This window comes from Onychostoma macrolepis, chromosome 23 (assembly GCF_012432095.1).
Source record: "Onychostoma macrolepis isolate SWU-2019 chromosome 23, ASM1243209v1, whole genome shotgun sequence".
NCBI lineage: Eukaryota > Metazoa > Chordata > Actinopteri > Cypriniformes > Cyprinidae > Onychostoma > Onychostoma macrolepis.
Window position 1 is genome coordinate 11,247,747 of NC_081177.1, and position 17,172 is coordinate 11,264,918.

At 36.2% G+C, this 17,172-nt stretch overlaps 1 protein-coding gene across 3 annotated transcripts in view; it reads left to right on the forward strand.

Moving 5' to 3' along the window:
• The window catches only part of phip (pleckstrin homology domain interacting protein), a 52,646-nt gene that overhangs the window by 12,577 nt on the left and 22,897 nt on the right, over positions 1-17,172 (forward strand). For all 3 annotated transcript variants that reach the window (XM_058762702.1, XM_058762703.1, XM_058762701.1), the window contains exons 8-12: positions 8,378-8,599; positions 11,581-11,681; positions 11,992-12,062; positions 14,956-15,056; positions 16,462-16,502. In XM_058762702.1, the coding sequence (XP_058618685.1) occupies positions 8,378-8,599; positions 11,581-11,681; positions 11,992-12,062; positions 14,956-15,056; positions 16,462-16,502 (536 nt within the window). The remainder of the gene's footprint in view (positions 1-8,377; positions 8,600-11,580; positions 11,682-11,991; positions 12,063-14,955; positions 15,057-16,461; positions 16,503-17,172) is intronic.

A 17,172-nucleotide genomic window follows, 5' to 3' on the forward strand; every position in this document is an offset into this window, starting at 1 on the left:
AGACGTTTCCCTTCACTCAAAAACACATAAAATAGCTTTTAAATATCCAGCCATATGCAAAGCATGCTGGGAACTAACAATCACCTCTAAAATAAAACTGCAAAATTGAGCTAATTCTCTTAAAATAAATAGGTAGCTTTTTAGTTTAATCAGTTCCTCAATTCAAGCCTCAAAACTGCTTAAGTTTCCTTTAAAAAAAAAATTAGGAAAACACATCTCTTGGTTTTATTAGTAAAAAGTCCTCAATATTTTCTATACAACACTGAATCGCAATTTCTTTAATGAAATATACTCACTATTTTTAATTATCACCTTAATTTTTTTAATGAAAATTACAATACCCTTGATTCATTTTTTACAGTGCAGTGATATAAGACCTCAAATCTCAGAATACACTTTATTGATGATTATGCAAACTATATACAGGCAAGCAAATGAGGTCAGAAGAATGAAACGTGCTGCATTTTCGTTGATTTCCCTTACCACTGATCTATAGAGTTGACAGTCCTACAAAGATATCCACCGGTTGTAGTACGTTGCTAGATACAAAACTAGATAGATTTTGCCAATATCTCCCTTACGGTATGTACAGTACTCAAATATCTTTTTTTTTAAAACTGCAGTAATTCACCAAAATGGTTTTTCATGTTCCACAGGTTGTAGGACGTTGTGAAATTTTGCCAATATCTCCCTTACTATATGTACAATTCACAATTGACCTATTGCTAAGCCCCGACCCCCTTAGTTACTGTTGCTTCCTCGGACAAACAAACGGAGTTGCTCAATTCAATTCAATTCAAGTTTATTTGTATAGTGCTTTTTACGATACAATCGTTGCAAAGCAGCTTTACAGGAAATTAAGTTTCTACTATATATATGCATACACATACGCACACATGCACATATATATACATACATATACATATACACACAGAAGAAACCCAATATATTTAAGTTATGACAGACGTAACTTGGTAATTGTGTATGTTGTCTGAGGGTTGGCATCCTCCGTGGTCCTCTGAGGTGTTGCCATCATCTCTTCTCAGGTGTTTGGTCATCTCGGATCTTTTTAAGGGTTGGATCCAGACTGACGCTTCAGTAATTCCTAGTTACGCAGAATCAGAGAAACAGATAGAGACATAATTAGCGTAGCTGCTGTTCTATTCAAGCAAAAATTATTTGTTCAACCCAATCTAAAGAATTATTATGTACATTTGATCAGATATAAATGCAGTACAATATTATAAGAGGCATTATGTGAATGCTTGGCTAAAGAGATGTGTCTTTAATCTAGATTTAAACAGAGAGAGTGTGTCTGAACCCCGAATGTTATCAGGAAGGCTATTCCAGAGTTTGGGTGCCAAATGTGAAAAAGCTCTACCTCCTTTAGTGGACTTTGCTATCCTAGGTACTACCAAAAGTCCATAATTTTGCGACCTTAGGGAGCGGGTTGGATTGTAGCGTGGTAGAAGACTAGTTAGGTACGCAGGAGATAAACCATATAGTGCCTTATAGGCAAGTAATAATATTTTGTAATTGATCGGGAACTTAATAGGTAGCCAGTGCAGAGACTGTAAAATTGGGGTAATATGATCATATTTTCTTGACCTGGTAAGGACTCTAGCCGCTGCATTTTGGACTATCTGTAGCTTGTTTATTGAAGAAGCAGGACAACCACCTAACAGTGCATTACAATAGTCCAGTCTAGAGGTCATGAATGCATGAACTAGCTTTTCTGCATCTGAAACAGGTAGCATGTTTCAAAGCTTGGCAATGTTTCTAAGATGGAAGAATGCTGTTTTTGTAATATGGGAAATATGATTTTCAAAGGACAAGTTGCTGTCTAATATAACACCCAGATTTTTGACTGTAGAGGAAGTAACAGTACATCCGTCTAGTTGCAAATTGTAATCCAAGAGATTCTGAGTACTGTTTTTTGGACCAATTAGTAATATCTCGGTCTTATCTGAATTTAATAGGAGGAAATTATTGGTCATCCAATCTTTTACATTTTTAACACAATCTATTAGCTTAGATAGTTCAGAAGTTTCATCTGGTCTTGTTGAGATATATAGTTGAGTATCATCAGCATAACAATGATAACTAATCCCGTATTTTCTAATAATATCACCAAGGGGCAATGCTCTGCCCTGGCAGCTTTTAGAGCCTTTCTATAGCTGGACATACTGTTTTTCCACGCAATTCTAAAAACTTCCAAGTTAGTTTTTCTCCATTTGCGCTCAAGATTACGAGTTTCTTTCTTGAGAGAATGAGTATAACTGTTGTACCATGGCGCAGTACGTTTTTCTCTAACCTTTTTCATATTGAGGGGGGCAACAGCTTCTAATGTATTAGAGAATATAGTGCCCATGTTGCTAGTCATTTCGTCTAGTTCACGTGTATTTATGGTTACACAGAGCAGTTGAGATAAATCAGGCAGGTTATTTGTGAATCTGTCTTTGGTGGCTGGAACAATAGTTCTGCCCAGACGATAACGCGGAGCCATATAGTTAATATCGGTAAAATGCAGCATGCACGATACAAGGAAATGATCAGTAACATCATCACTTTGAGGTACGATATCTATATCAGTAAGATCAATTCCATGCGATATAATTAAATCTAGAGTATGATTAAAACGATGAGTGGGTCTGGTGACGTTTTGCTTGACTCCAAAAGAGTTTATTAGGTCAGTAAACGCAAGTCCTAACGCATCATTTGTATTATCAACGTGAATGTTAAAATCTCCGACAATTGCTCATTGGTTCAGACAACCATGATGCTGCGTTCTCTGCTAAAATGTTTTTTTTTTAAATCTGATTTCATGTGATTGTGTATTTAAATTATGCTTGAATATTCCCAAACACTATGACAGTGCGATCTCTGTGTGAGATATGTGATTGTTGACATATTTCTATAAAAATCTAAAATACATGTTTATATCAGGGTTCCCACGGGTCCTTGAAATACTTGAAAGTTTGTGAATCTGATTAAAAATTTTCAAGGCCCTGGAAAGTTTTTGAAAATAAACAAACATGGATACAGGTCCTTGAAAATTCCATATTATTCCCTCCGGTCCGCTAATGTGTTATTTCGCCAACACTTTGTGCTTACTAGCTTGCTTGATTTACTTTGCACATTTATGCGTTATGTTAAGTATTTCCCACGTGAGGTACTTTGTGTTGTTCGTTGCCATGACGTTCACACGCACACGAAACTACTAAGATGGTACCTCAATGTTTCACAGACACCATGAAACAATTGCAAAAATAGGCTGAAACCGCTGAAACGTGATGACTGGAAAATGCAAGTTTCAAGATATTTGGCGCACCAAAGAAGATTACAAAGAATGGCTTGCCAGAGATCCAAAGGATGTAATGTTGAATTGCTTTGCTTGTTAAGATGATGTAAAGCCATGAGGCAAGAAAAACTTAAAAGCATATTCATATATCTTAAAACTTCTGGTTACATGAGCCTAAGCTCTTTTCAATAAAATCCATGCAAAAGTTAATATCAGATCATTTTAGAATACAGTATAGTACATACCAAATATTATTCAATTTTATGCAAAACAGAAATAAGACAAATATCAGATTTCTGTCATATGGCCAAAAATAAATGCAAAAAAAAAAAAATTGCTTTTTTGCATAGTTGTGATTGACACATAAAAACTGTAAAAATGTATCTTACAAGGTGACGCGATGTAACCTTTGCTCTCACTTGAAATGTGTCCCCACATTAAATCCTTGAATTTGAGGGTATTGGACCTGGAAAGTCCTTGAAAGGTCCTTGAATTTGAAGTTAACCAAGTTGTGGGAACCCTGTTATATGAAAGTAGAAATGGATGATAAATACGCCTTTTGTATGGGATTAAATAGCAAGCACTTTGAGTGTCTTGTTCATCATATTTATATTCATATAAAAGCAACAGAACTGAAATTATATCACGTTTATTAGCAGCGCAGCATATGAGTGAGAATAACGCGATATCTGCCTTTGATCTCGTATGTATCTGCTCCACTTCGAGAGGGCAGAACTGTCCGTCTTGACTGCGCTTATTTCACTCCTCCCCTCGCTTCAGCCGCCTACTCTCGCTACATTACTCTCGCCTACATTTCAGGCGAGGCGCATCTCAAACAAGCCTAATAGCTGTCATTGTGTTAGTGCACTACTGTAATGTTTTCTTTAACCGATTTCTGACGGAAACAGCGTGAAACCTTGCACGTTCATTCATATTCTACATCTGCTTAACTGTCGATATAGTTCGCATAATCATCAATAAAGTGTATTCTGAGATCTGAGGTCTTATATCACTGTATTAGTTCACTGAGGCGCGTTATGCATCGTTGGGGAATCCTGGAGTGACGTATGAGGGCAACCCCAGTATTACAGCACAGCGTCACACAAGCCATGATACAAAGTTACAGAAACTAAGCAACCAAAAGCAATATATGTCTTCCTCAAATGTAATGTTAGTTCTGTACTTCAGCGTTGGGTAAAAGAGCATTATAATCTCCTTTGTGGTAGAGAAAGCTGCTTACATGTAGGCTATGGGAAACAGCGAAGATGTTGAATTAAACACACACAATCAGCGTTTCCACATGTTTATACTGGCCCCGATAATCAAAACTTCTACTTAGCGCTTGCTCCATTTCTGCAAATCAGTTTTTGTAAATTAATGACTTGATCCACATATGTGACCCTGGACCACAAAACCAGTCTTAAGTGTCAATTTGTCAAAATTGAATTTTATACATCATCTGAAAGCTGAATAAGCTTTCCATTATTTGGCCGAGATACAACTATTTGAAAATCTGTAATCAGAGGATGCAAAAAAATCTAAATATTGAGAAAATCTCCTTTAAAGTCGTCCAAATGAATTCTTAGCAATGCATATTACTAATCAAAAACAACGTTTTGATATATTTACAGTAGTAAATTTACAAAATATCTTCATGGAATATGATCTTTACTTAATATACTAATGATTTTTGGCATAAAAGAAAAATCTGTAATTTTGACCCATACAGTGTATTTTTGGCTGTTGCTACAAATATACCCCAGTGACTTAAGACTGGTTTTGTGGTCCAGGGTCACATATGGCCTTCATCAACAGCCGCCTGTGCCACCTGCTGATGAGTGGCTGACATCAGCTGGAGATCATGCATCGGTGCTCTACTGCTATTCCTGCGGTTCCCGGATGTGCAACGCTGAATTTTCTGCTGAATTTTAACCACTGAATTTGTGGCAGCGAATTTGGAAAGTTAAATAAAATGACCGAAATTTGCCTGTCGAATATTATACATCGAATTTTTAAACAGATTGAATATTTTGGAAGTGAATTCTGGAAGGTGAATATGAATTATTGAATTTTTAATTATGAAAATGTGTGTGAAATATTTTGAATTGAAATATTCACAGCTTAAATAAACAACTATGTTAAATTTCGGGACCTAAAAATGCAAGCCCTGGAAATACAAGATTACAATGCAAGCACTCTTAATTGCAATGCTTCTTTTTTTCGATTTGTGGAATTCAGCATGCTTTATGTTTCAAAAACTATTGTCATTATTCTGCTTCCGTAGAAAAAACAAAGAATATATTTCTGATGTGCAGCAAAAGATAATTGAGCTTCACAAATTAGTGAAGTGGCTTTAAGAAAAGAGCTAGAGCAGTGAATTTCCACCATTTCCACCATCAGGGCAATAATTAAGAATTTCCAATCAACATAAAATGTTACGAAACTGCCTGGAAGAGGACGTGTGTCTATATCGTCCTAATGCACGGTGAGAAGGAGAGTTTGAGTAGCTAAAGACTCTCCAAGGACCACAGCTGGAGAATTGCAGAAAATGGTTGAGTCTCGGGATCAGAAAACCTTAAAAAAAAAATTGTCAAACAGCACCTACATCACCACATGTTGTTTGGGAGGGTTTCAAGAAAAATTCTCCTCGCTCATCCAAAAACAAACTCCAGCATATTCAGTTATCAGACACGACTGGAACTTCAAATGGGACTGGCTTCTATGGTCAGATGAAACTAAAAAATGAGCTTTTTAGCAGCAAACACTCAAGATGGGTTTGGTGAACACAGGGATAAAAAGTACCCCATGTGTACAATGAAATATACTGTTGTATTTTTGATGTTGTGGGCCTATATTTCTGCTGGAGGTCCTGGACATCTTGTTTAGACACATGGCATCATGGATTCTATCAAACACCAACAGATAAAAAAATCAATAAGTTACTGACTCTGTTATGCCGAGTTCACACTGCACGATTTTCATAGTCATCGGATCACCATTGTTTTCACACTGCACGACTATCTGGGGTAGCATTCAGTCGCTGCTGTGTTCACGTTGCACGATGGATCGGCGACGGGAAGTTACACACTGCATGACTTTACAAGAGGAAGAATCGCCGACAGCTCTGTCTGGTCCGCAAACTACAGCCAAACGCACGCGAGAAGTGATAAGGTAATAAGGCAAGATCACGCTGATATTATGGTCTATAAGTCCTCCCCGAACACACAATAATTAACTTGTTAACAAACATACTTCTGCTGGGAAATTTTTATATACACAAATCTAAGTAGCCTACTTGAAAGTGAAACCAACGTGTTGTGCATTTTATAATGAGTTTATTTCTTAGCCTATAAAAGCCCTCAAAGTGATGAAAAAGAAAAAATGCAATAAATCTCTTGTCCTTTATAGAAGAATATTGTTTACAGGAAAAACCCTAGCCCCTTCTTCAGCTTCATGTAGCCTACTTGTTCTGTATATTCTAGGCACGTTGTTTGTAAATGGCTGGCTTTGTTAAAAAAAAAAAAAGTTCTCCCCGAACTTCCTGCTGTCCTGTATCTTGCTCTCTCATTGGCTGTAGGTCATCGCCGATGTATTTTTCAGTCAGAACTCATTCACACAGCAGGATTGTGAATCGTGAATGGCGACGCATCGGCGATTCTCTCAGATCGCGTTTTTGATAATTCACACTGCGCGATTGTCACTCTTGTGAACGAGCACCGATTTGCCTCTGATTTCGGGCATTTGTCGGCGATTTATCGACAAATTTGAATAATAGGGCTGAAATCGTGCAGTGTGAACTTGCCATTAGAAATCTTATAATGGGCCATGTTTGGATCTTCCAACCGTACAATAATCCAAACACAAACCTCAAAAACAACACAAAAATGGGTCACTGAGCACAAAACCAAGCTTCTACTGGCCATTCCAGTCCTCTGACCTGAACCCTGTAGAAAATGAGTGGTGAACTGAAGAGAAGAAGCACCAACATGGAGCTGGGAATCTAAAGGCTCTGGAGTGATTCTGAATGAAGGAATGTTCTCTGATCTCTTGTCAGGTGTTCTCTAACCTCATCAGGCATTATAGGAGAACATTTAGAGCTGTTATACTGGCAAATGGAGGATTCAAAAAGTATTGAATAAAAGGGTGCCGTTAATTGTGGCCAATGTGTATTAGAGAAAAACATTTATTTCAAAATGATATTTCCCCCCATTTTAAATTCTTATTATCCAATGAAAGGTTAGATTTTTGTGAATTTTTAAAATAAAAGATCAAAAGGATTGATCATATTTACCAAGGGTGCCGATATTTTTGGCCATGACTGTATTTAGTGTTAGATATTGTTAATAATAAAGTACAAGCATATTAATACAATTTTGCATACGATAGCTTTTATGTAAGATTGGTCTGTTCTCGATTATTGTCCACAAATAGCTATTTGGCTATTGGTTAACATTATCCAATAGCTAATTTTATGTAGAAATCTAAAAGACAAAAAAAAAAAACATGAAAAAGGAAAGTTATTTCAGAGGAAGAGGGAATGTATTATGTTTTTGTTTTATTGGTATAACATGCACTGATGAGTTGTTCACAATAAGACCAGGAACAGGAATTCAAGTAATTAAGTAAATAGAGTGCATTTTGATTTCATGCTGACTTTATGAGCAAGGTAAATTTCCAAAGTGGTTTTGGATGCATAAAACAATAGGGTTGATTTAGGGTGACATCAGTTTTGTTTTTGGTTATTGTTACTCACTCTTAGGTAATGTGCTTCTCTTGGCGCAGACTGAACTTGTTATCTGAGCCTGTGTAATTGTATTAAGTAAATTTAAATGACTTGATATGCCCATCTTTAGAGGCCCAGGGGGGATTGGTTTAACTTCAGACGTTTGGCTGGAATCTCTGCTTGAGTTAATTAATTTGCAAAACACTTGACTAAATTCTAGTGGATTTTATTTGAGTGCACAGAGACCAAACTTTCTAGAGAGAACTTCTGAAGGAAGGCTGAGTGCGAAAATCATTCTGACACACGACTTTGGCAAGGTCTGAGGGGTTACCGTGTGTGGTGTGTATCCTCAGGGTTCGGACGACTGTCTGGTGAAGATCTGGGCAACGGATAATGGGCGTTTGCTGGCGACACTGAGAGGTCATGCGGCAGAGATTTCAGACATGGCTGTGAATTATGAGAACACCCTGCTGGCAGCCGGCAGCTGTGATAAAATGATCAGAGTGTGGTGCCTGCAGACCTGCGCCCCGCTGGCAGTACTGGAGGGCCACGCGGCATCCATAACATCATTACAGGTGTGTGACACATTTACATTCACAGTTCAGCGCTTTTAACAGACACAATGTTATGAGACATGCATGCGAATTTCACCATTACAAAGAATGCTGTAAAAGATTTAACAGTAATTCCTTACAATTTTTTTTTTATTTATTTATATATTTTTTACTGTGAAATCAATAGCAGTCTAGGTCTTTTTTTTTTTTTTTTTTTGTGGTAACACAATAAATTACTGCGAAAGACGACCATATTGCACACCATTCTAGGATAATAGTGTAAACAGTCACCATTATGGTGATTCATGTTCCCTTTGGCTGGGAACTTGGACCTTTTAATTAATTTTCTCCCAGCCAATGTTACAGAACACAATTGGTTGTACATTGAGAAAATAAACTAAGCATTGCCATTTATTGTTTTATGTTATAATGCAAAAACATAATCTTTTATGAACAATTAACTAGGGCTGGGTATCGTTTAAAAATTTTCAATACCGATACCTTGAGTTCGATAACGGTTCCTGAACAATACTTTTTTTCGACACCAATTTTATGAAATCAGTTTTAACAAGATTACATTATCTCAAAAAAACTTTGGTTTTATTTTTTCAGCATGTTGACATTTATACAGACTCAAAGCCTCATCTCCTGAGCCACTGCACAAAGGAACAAAATATATCCAACACAATAAATCAGTGCAAATAATTTTAATAAAGTTCAAACAGTTTTCAGTTTACACATCTGTTAGGCTACGTTTACACTAGTGCGTGTTCAATTTAAAAAACGCATAGCTCAGACAAAATCATAATTTCTATTAATTTATTCTAGGTTGTTAAAGACTTCAAGAAATTTAAAATCTTTATCCACTTTCATAAGTGGGTGTTTTATTTTCTTTCACCATATGTTTTATTGTTATTAAATTCTGGTGTAGTATGTCTAATTATTTGAATGCATAAAAACTTAAGTTTATTCAAATTTATTCTTAAAATAGCCTTATGAAATGTTTTATTTTTCCTCAGAAATTCTGTGTTCTGGTTTTCAAATGAAGGCATAAAACATTAATTTGCACGAGTCACGCGCGCTTCAGTCTGTGTGTTGTAGCAGACTGCTCTGTACGCTTTCGAGTCGCTCTTGCGGATGTCTAAACACTGATCGGTCTGCGCCGCGTCGCTTCTAGTCGAACACACCGAGTCACAGACACTTATTTACTATAAGATAGGAACCTTTAAAAACTGTAAGAGAATCAATATAGGCTCAAATATTTTATTAAACATTGAACTTGCCATTAAAACATTTTATTAGCACTTTATAACTTACAAGTTTGTGACGCATTGAGCAACATAGGCTATAACTCATTTCTTTAAACAATAACAAAAAACGGTTGTGCTTTAAAACGTAAAATCAGCCGCTTATGTTCGTGTTTGTCCATCTCTAAAATACAGTAAATTATCATAATTTACGTTTAAAATCCCAACTTAGTGCTGATCCGCGGCCTGCCTATCCTCAAGGAAATATGAATGAAGCTCTATTCAGCCTGAAGAACCTGGAGGTGCTGTCATCAAGAGTTTATTTGTAAACAATGATATCATCTGACTAAAATTACCATGGTTACTAAACAGATAATAATTAAGATAGGCCTATGATTCTAGAGTCAGCACATAATATTTCTGTAATATGGCCAAATCAATTACAAAATCATACACAAAGGAATGCGCATGCTCGGGTCTACACCAATAAGATTTGCCGTGTTATAAACCAATGGAATCGGGGATGGGCTGAGCAACACGTGTCGCCCCGCCCCAATCGTCCAGATTGCACTCTGGAGTACTTGAACACACCTAGTGCTGCAGGCTTATTGCCTCACTGACGCTGATGAGATTAACCTCTTAGGTATCGAAATTTGGTACCGAACGACAAGACATTTTTCGATACTCGATGGTGTCTAAGCAATTCGGTCGGATCAAACTCAACACGCAGCCCTACAATTAACCTTAATTGTGCTCTGGTTAAAATAGTACTGTTGTAAGGAGGGAGACTTTTATTATGAGCTGTCAACCAGGCCAGCAAAATAGTTTATTTTAAGTTGATTTGATTAGCGCTTTTCACAATACTTGTTGCTTCAAAGCAGCTTTACAGAAAATGCTTGTTTCAATGTTGCAATTAGCAGTGAAATGAATACTACTAAAATGATACAACAACATAATTTATTCAATCGGCAGTGCGTGCTAGGAACCTAAGTGCCAGCATGGCACAATATACAGAGATTATTAGAATGCCGACATGGCTAATTATTGTGTGTACAGCTCAGTGTTGCGGTGTTGCAGTCACTTCCTGATTCTGTTCACTGTGAAGTCAAAATATAGTGTTACTTAATCATAATAAACAGCAGAACTACTGTAAAAATGACTGTGAAACTTCTAGTAGCCAGAAATATACATTACCATTCAAAAAAGTCCCTTATGCTGACAAAGACAGCATTTATTTAATAAGAAAAAACAATAATATTGTGAAATATTGTTGAAGTAACTGTTTTCTGTTTTAATATATTTTAAAATGTAGTTTATTTATGTGATGCCAAGCTGAATTTCAAGCAGCCATTACTCCAGTCTTAAGTGTCATATCATCCTTCAGAAATCATTATACGATGCTCAATAAAGCAGTTGTGCTGCTTAATATTTTTTGTAAACTGATATGTTTTTGTCAGGATTCTTTGATTAATCAAAAGTTTAAAATCTGTTTATCTATTTGAAATAAACATTTCAAATAGAGATCTCTTGTTATAGATTACAGAAAATACATAAATATCACTTTTAATCTAATCACTTTTTATCATTTCTCTCTCGCTCAAAAAACTCTTAATGACCTCAATCTTTCACATTAAATTTACAATGTATGTTTTGGGGTGTATTTAGGCATGCACAATCACACACCAACTCATAGAGACAACGTTTACTGTGTTGTAATCCTGTTTTGTGTGTGTGTGTGTGTGTGTGTGTGTGTAGTTTTCTCCTCTGTGCAGTGGCAATAAGAGGTTCCTGTCCTCCACTGGAGCTGACGGGACCATCTGTTTCTGGCAGTGGGATGCACGCACGCTCAAATTCGGGTGCGTTTCCTTCATTCTTGCACTCATCTATGGGGTTTTAGGTTTTTCAATCTTTTCTTCGCTATTCAGAGCAAGTATTTAAAGCTCTTTTTGTTTAGTTGAATTCATGCAAAAGATAAACATGGAATTGTAGCATGCCATTATCTTTTGAACCAATGTGAAATATATGTTTCAGTGTTTTGATTTTTCATTTGTTATTTTTGCAATTCAATTTTAGTGCAGAAATTACTCCTTTCACCTTTAAATAAGGTCACCAAGAGAATATATTCTGGCACTCATCATGTTTCTGTGTGTTTATATGTGTGTGCAGGCAGCGACCCAGCAAATTCATTGAGCGGCCCAGACCAGGCGTGCAGATGATCTGTTCCTCTTTTAGTGCAGGTAGGCCAGAAGTGTCAAAGCTCTTTTCTCACCTCTACCATATCCTGTTTTTTCAGTTAAGGTCATTGCACACTGAATTCCGAATTTTTCGCACGTTAAAAAATAAATACTGCCTCACGTTGTGTCAATCACGTTTACACACTACCGTCATAAAAAAATTCAGATCAGGTTAGATTTTCTGCGTTTTCGCATCCGTAACAAACATTTTGCAAGGAAAGGATGATGAATACGAAAAAACTATATATTTTATCATTCACAGCCTGTCACAGCAACCCATGTGACAAATGCTTTTGTCACAACACTGAGCTTGTAGTAAAACTTGATGTTTTCAGAAATGGGACAGAAAACATTTTTGAGTTTAGAGACACTGATCAGTGGTATTAACTGCTTTACCATATGACATATGATACAGTTGTGATCTTATATATCATATGTGATAGCAAATGAAATAAATCTTGTGAGAAAATCTATATTTATTAGGGCTGTCAACATAATGCACAGTCCTGTGTAAATGGCCCCTAAATCTTTCTTGGACAGATTGACAAATTTGATTAAATGGATTGCTGTTGACTGTAGGCCAGTGATAGAATTAAAGTCAATAGTATGGAAATAAAACAGGGCTCTATGCTTACTTTTCTTTTTAGGAGCACTTGTGCTCCTAATTTAAAAAAATTTAGGAGCACGGTCAAAAATTTAGGAGCAATAATTAAAAATTCTGATAAAAAAATTAACCTTCCCATTATGAGGTGATATTTGACTCCTTAAAGTGATTTACAGGGAATTTTGTTTTTACCTTTGTAATGGCATTTTTCTAACTTTATTAAAAGTATATAGTCTTTTATTTATCAAATTCAAAAAAATATATTTATAAGCTTTTTAACATTTCTAATTAAGTGAAAGTGACATGTGGCCAAGTATGGTGACCCCTACTCTGAATTTGTGCTCTGCATTTAACCCATCCAGAGTGCACACACACACACACACACACACACACAGAGCAGTGGGCAGTCATTTATGCTGCGGCACCCAGGGAGTAGTTGGGGGTTCGGTGCCTTACTCAAGGGTCTCACCTCAGTTGTGGTATTGAGGGTGGATTGAGCGCTGGACATTCACTCCCCCCACCTACAATTCCTGCCGGACCTGAGACTCGAACCCGCAACCTTTGGATTACGAGTCCGACTCTCTACATTAGGCCACAACTTCCCCAACAGAATAAAACTATTTATAAAACAAAACAAAAAAACAACAAAAAACATTTATAAAACAATAGAACAATTTATTATGTTAAAACAACAGAATAAAAAGTAGAATAAGAATAAATTACCAATCAAATGAAATCAATATTTAAGAAATAAATTTGTACTACAGAGGTGGCACAGAAGAACACACAAGTAGCTTGTGTATTTTCAGATGTTTAATGAGGCTAAGAGGTGACATGAGTGCAATTCAATTCATAAATTCATGTTGAGGTTAATGTTTTAAATATAAAATTTTGAATATAGAAATATTAAATTATTTAAATAACAGAAAAGATACTTTACAAATTAAACTAAAACTGCCAGCAGGTGGCGGAAAGTCACTGATTTTATCACTGAATCATTCATTTATTTGATTCGTTTGAACGGCTGGCTTTTCATTCAAAGTACGTGACTGTCTTTATGAATGGGTAATTGAACCATTGACTCACTAGATTCGTTTAACAACGCAGTTCATTCATGAATGAAACACCGCTGTTTTAATGGAGATGCGTAGCGGCTCAGCTGTTACTTTGTTTAAAACTATTTTCGTTGACGAAATGGAGCAAAATAAGGCAATAGTGTTGTAGTGAGACAATATAAGTCACTGAATATTAACTTGTTTAATGAACTGTTGTATTAAATCAATATCACATTTGCAAACTCCCTTAATAATCATTAAAAGCTGTCACTCATCTTAGTTCATCGCGATCTCACAAAACTCCATTATAATCAACGAAGCTCCTTACACTTCGCAGTGAATCTCTTATTTACACTCCATCTACACTTTGTTTGTTATAATGAGAGGTCACGTTGTAAGTGGCCTATGTTAGAAACCTTTGAAGCTCCCTAAGCGCAAACACAAATATGAAATGTGTGCGACTGAAATGGTCGCACTGTAGAGCCCTGCAAAAGAAACAATATTGACTGTAATTCACTTTGTAAATGCTTTTGTTTGCCATTATTACCTTAATTTTGGGGCTTCTCCAGGCAAATATTTATATATGTGATTAATTGCAGTTAATTTGATTAATTCAGCTGCAAATTTGTAATTCGACTACAATTTGTAATCAGCTGACAGCCATGATATTTAAGACTCATGCCCATGATTATATGAATTCATGTGCTCCCATAGAAACGTGATTAAGTGATTATTTATTCCCATGTTTTCATTGTTCTGAAAGCTGATAGCAGATCATAGAATGACAGTGGATCATTTTGGCTTAAACATTTTTCTGCAAGTGAGTCTATAAATATCCTGTTGTCAGACAGATATCACAGACTTTTTAAAAAGAGAGTGTTCAGCACTGCAGGAGCTCTTCAAATACACATTACTGAAGAAAGGAAACACTCAACTGGCTTTTACCCAGACAGACACATACACACTTACAAAAAGATAGAAACAGATTATGGTTCTTTCCTCTTCATGTCTTTAGTAATACATGTTCTGAATTCATTGGAGCAATTAGAGTTTATTTTTTATGAACACAATGATTATTGCTGATAAAAGAGATTGTGCCTGCATGAAAATTGACAAAATGTTTGTTAGTGATGGATTTTTTCTGGTTTGTATGTTCATTATGCTGTGTTATTGATAATGATGATGATGATGATGATGTAATTTTTGTAATGTTAAATGATATTTGATAATATTTCAGGTGGGATGTTCCTGGCGACAGGCAGCACTGATCACATTATTAGGGTTTATTACTTTGGAGATGGACAACCAGAGAAGATATCTGAGCTGGAGTCTCACACTGTATGTAATGCTTTTTGTGTGTTGTTTGCATTTTGTGTGTGACTTTATTCACCAAAATAATTAAATGTAAATTTATAATGTATTTAGAAAACACAGATTCATCTTGTTGAATGCCTATATTTAGTCATCAGAGGCATCAATATCAGTGCTAGTTTTGGTATCTGTGATACTTGCCTTCATTCACAGTACATAGTAAAAATCAAATTGGCAGAAATCAAATAAATTTATACTACGGGGCCGTTGAATGCTTGAATCTGATTGGCTGACGAACATTCTAAGGTGTGCAATTATTTTCAGGGAAACGCACGGCAAACGTAGTTCCAGGCAGCTCTTGACCGCATTACATGACCATATCACTTCGCCAAATGATTTCTGTTATTTCAAAGGTCCTACAACAGCAAAATAACCAAAACACAACAACACTGGCCAAACAAATAAATATAGTAATCAAAAGGATAAAAACGACAGATCATGTCCATGTTTTTTCCACAAAATTACGCTTTATTATGTACGGAAAGCACATACTCTATCTCTCCCGCTCTCTCTCCCTCACAGACCGCACGTACATAACAGTTACAGTTTGCACACACACTAGCATACATCGCGCTAATGTTGTTACATCGCTACTCTGACGATTTTATCAGTAAACAACTTAAAAACTACATGACTTCTCACATGCGAGGTAACAACAACGGCGCTGTTCGTGAACAAAAGGAACTAACTTTCACTATAACTAGAGACATTGCTGCCGAACACTATTGAGAGACGCACAGAGGTGATCTTTCTCTCTCTCGTAACTTAGTTATTAACTGTATTAACTGTATTATTAGTCTGCTATCAACGGCTCAAGCCTCCATTACTAGGTTTAAAATGACGTTTAGGAATTAGCAACGGTGGCGTTGGCTGAGATGCGGAAGAAATAATCCTACTCACAATAGCGATTTAAGTAGAAATACCGGACGAATGCCTTGAAATATATCATCTGATTGATGTCTTGAGGTGTGGCAACCGTAGTATAAGGAGAATAATTGACTTCAGTCCGTTGAATTATTAGAAAAATAATGCACATTTTATTACATAAAATAGACCTTCTTTATGTTGTTTCTACATTAATTTGGTGATTCAGTGTGAAAATATATATGATTATAAATTTTGCTATGTTTAATTACAGAAAAATGTGTGGTTAATTAGTTTATTAGAACATATAAATTGATTGATTGAAAGCACTAACATATATTACAGTTCAACCTAAAAAATTCTCAGTATTTTTAAAACTGTGTGTATATTGATGTATTGTTTTAAAGCACCTCATTTTTATTCTCTTTGCTGGATCCACTGTTGCAGGAATTCATTATTACTTTGAGATTCCCCTCATGTTTTTTAATGACTTCATCTTTTTCCTCAGGACAAAGTCGACAGCATCCAGTTCTCCCATGGTGGCGATCGGTGAGCAACACTGGCTCCATTTATCTGTGTACATGTGTGATTGTGAGGGAGAGTGTGTGTGTGTGTGTTTATGTGTCAGGTTTGTTGGATTAATGGAACCTGGGGGTTCTTATAATTATTACAAGCTGGTGTTGTCAGCAGAAAAAACACCCTTGTTCCCAACACACAAACATGCATTTCAGATACACATCGCACAAGAATTCAAGTGCATGAAATGTCTTTCTACTTAAACAACAGGCATGTGACACAACAGCTCTTTATTCAGTCTCTGCAAGCTCTTTTATGTTCCTCACTCGCTCTACTTTAATGAGCAAATGTTTTTGCATTGAGGGAGGGGGAAATAGCGAGTGTGACAGAGGAAAAGAGGGAGAAAAGGAGGAGTAAGGGAGAGAAGGAGAGTAAATAAGATGGAGAGGTCTGTAACAGGTCCCTAAGGAATTAAAAAGATGGATGTTCACATGAACAGATTCTTTGCACCGAAGGAGACAGTATCCAGTGTTACATATATAAGAAGGGATGAAACCTCACCAATCAATAGAACTGCAGAGTGTACTGTCAAAAAGAAGAAAACCATGTCACAAAAATAATCTTATTTAACAGAGTAATATACTCCAACTCACTTATAGATCCACGCTATCTCATAAAGTAATACACATCTACGTCGTTGCAC